The sequence below is a fragment of the Cynara cardunculus genome, assembly GCF_001531365.2.
Source record: "Cynara cardunculus var. scolymus isolate 2C chromosome LG 3, CcrdV1, whole genome shotgun sequence".
In the NCBI taxonomy this organism is placed as follows: domain Eukaryota; kingdom Viridiplantae; phylum Streptophyta; class Magnoliopsida; order Asterales; family Asteraceae; genus Cynara; species Cynara cardunculus.
The window spans coordinates 5,843,805-5,846,877 of NC_037530.1; the positions used below are offsets into that span (position 1 = coordinate 5,843,805).

Here is a 3,073-nt window from a genome sequence, read left to right on the forward strand (position 1 = left end):
TCGACAAAAATGCATTCCATCCTTTCCATTTTTTGTAAGTAAATAAAAGATAAATACGATCACAAACTGATATATATATATAGATTTAATTTATATATACATGTTTATTTATTGTACAACTTGATTCTTCTTTGAATCTCCTTCTCCAACTCCTCGACTCCTCCTACTTCTTCGAGCTCCTACATAACCACCCATTGAAACTTCGTAAGGCCATCACGAGAACAGATAATAAACTGTTGATTACCCACTCAGATTACAAAACAAATTTGTAACGTATTCTCTATGATTGAGCGTCCAAAATAGAAATGACACGATTTTAGACTATACTTTTTAGTAAAACAAATAACAATTTTAAATATTTAATTAATAATTTATGGAACTCTGATATTTATTTTAAAACAAACATAAATACCAATTGGGTAGATCAAAAAAATAGCAGTCGCAGCTGCAAATAGTAAAACATTTATAATGGGACGTGAGAATTATAAAAAGTTTATACCTTGGGTCCCAAGAACAAGCCGTAAGGAACTCCATGGAATTTCTCTGTGTGATGTAACTGAAAACATCCACCAATCAAATAAATAAAAGATTCAATATAAATATAAAAAAACAATAAAACCTGATTTTTATTTACGTGTATATACATCAATATAACGTTAGTAATTATATGGACCAGACACGAGTATTGTAAAAATACTCTACGTGAGACCACTTTTTACACTTGAAACTTTACAGTAGAATGTTGTGAATGTAACTTTCACAGAGTTTTCGCTGTGAAGTTTCAAATGTAAAAATAAGTTTTAAAATGTAATATTTATCTTGTATATGAATTTAAAAATTGATGTTTAATAAATTGTATTCATGCATAATTTATTTGTAATCCTGAATTTTAAGTAATATGTATCAATAAACAGTAGTTAATACATAAAAAAGATTTTTAAGAGTTTTTTGTCAAATATTGTATAATATAATATAGATATAGGGGGTAAAATATGATTATTTTGAGGGGGAGGAATAGATAATAATAATAATAAAAATAAAAATAAAAATAAAAAGTAGGTGAACGAATGGTGTTCACATGTTAGTTACCTGATGAGCAGCTGCAACCCTTCGAAGGTAGGGAACGTTTGCAATGGGACCCACTTGGAATCTCTTGTGAACAAGGCCGTCGTGGACGAACATATACGCCATTCCGAACACCGTTATCCCAAGCCCCTGTGATTCTTCACTCATTAAACACACCTTTTTTTTCACACACATATATTTCTTACTCGTACGTTGTTTTTGTCATCAAATTCAATCAATCAACGGTCCAAAACTCGTATTTTTTTGAGGAGAAGAGACTTACGGCACCGAAACAGAGACCCGGTATGATGCCTTTGTGGAAGAAACCGTAGTTGAGCAGTGCAATCGCTGGAACCGCGTTTATGATGGCGAACACGTCGTTGAGCTCGAATGGACCTTCTCGCGGTTTATGGTGCGACTGAAACACGTCGATATCCACAACCGAATTAATCAAACGAACCAGAAGACTGTTTTGAAAAGTAATGCCGTAGCCAGACTGTAATAATAAATTATTGTTGATGATGAAATAATCAACTCAAATCGATTTGAATAATACCCAACTTGACTGGACGGATTCGATTTGATTTGGGATCCCTTGATTGGGGGTACGGTTAAGCAAACAAATACTAGTTTAATCAAATTGAAGATTCAGCTGTAGAGATTTGGGGACAAACACAAAATCTGTTCTGTTTTTGTGTTGAATTACCTCATGCATGTGCCACAAAGAAGCATGCCAAAGCGCTTCATGCGCCCATCTCGCCCAGTACTCCATTCCTACCTGTATCAATCGATTTCACCCAATTTTGAAATAAACCCCAATTTCAATTTCAATGAAGAGATATGGATGCTTACAGCAGCGCCAACAGATAGAGCAAATGTACCAAACATCTCCACATAAGGAATCTCTCCACCCTGTAAAAACGAAAAAAACCCATTTAGTTTTCCCAAAAATAGGATGGTATAATGTTTGAGTGTAGATAATAATCGACATACCTCCATTTGCCATGAAAACCGGTAATAAACAGCCATAACGGCCATGGAAGTAATCCCAAAAGTAGACATAATAGCTGCTATAAGGTAGGTAAATCGTTCTGATTTCTTTCTCGCCATTTTTTCCTCTACCACACGTTTACTAGGGATGATTTCCCCATCTGAATCCTCTCCGCTAGGCCCAGGATTTCCACTAGTGTTATTTTCAACGATTTGGTTTGTCTCAAACTTCTGGTCTCCGGCGACGAAACACATGGTCAAGCTGGGTGTCCTCCGAGACCGAACAAGTGGGTCGAAATTTCTGATAGAGGATGGAAATCGAGAAATTGTGGATGTGGGTTTTTGACCAAGGAACGGCATTCGGCCCAAACGGAAGGACCGTGAGCTAGAAGCGACGGCAATTGCTGCCGCCATTGAAGTAGAGAATTGGAGTGAAGAGGTGGGTTTTAAAGGAAAAGAGGGAAATTGGGGAAGGAGACGAAGTGGAAGACGTTGGTGAAGAAAATGCATAGAAAAATGAAGGCGGTAAGGGGAGAGGGAGAGTGGTGGTGAGTGGATGTAGACCACATGTTAGTTTGTATGCGGGAAGGGTCCCTTATTTATCACCACCAACGTGATTTGCTCCCTCTATGCCTTTTTCTTTTACCAGAAACGAAATTGTGTTCAATGTAACAAGATATATCATGATTTTAATACTTTATTTTATTTTTTATTTTGGTTGATGTTATATATGATTTTATATGATTTTGAGAAAGCGATTATGTTTTTATTTTTGAATATAATATATGTTTGAAGATATCATAAAAATTTGACAAAAATATATCGATATTAGTATCAAATTAACTATTTGAAAAAATTCTTCATTTTTTTGTGTAATTTTTTAATTCAATTTTTTTTGTAATTTAATTTATATACAATAACGAAGTAATTTATATTTGGTTTAATAATATAATTTTTTTATAAAGATAATAATTATTTATTTTGTTGGAACTCGATAATTATTCTAATTATATTTTAG

The 3,073-nt window shown here is 34.1% G+C and overlaps 1 protein-coding gene across 1 annotated transcript; it reads right to left on the minus strand.

Annotated features, from left to right (window-relative positions):
* Positions 1-2,572, minus strand: LOC112509279 (beta-carotene hydroxylase 2, chloroplastic-like). The gene is made up of 7 exons (XM_025114148.1): positions 2,059-2,572; positions 1,918-1,977; positions 1,772-1,843; positions 1,349-1,483; positions 1,090-1,215; positions 500-556; positions 1-179 (listed from the first exon to the last, which is right to left on the minus strand). Exons 1-7 carry the CDS (start codon positions 2,563-2,565, stop codon positions 105-107), a joined length of 1,032 nt encoding a protein of 343 aa, XP_024969916.1. The 5' UTR covers positions 2,566-2,572; the 3' UTR covers positions 1-104.
* Between the last annotated feature and the right edge of the window lie 501 nt (positions 2,573-3,073).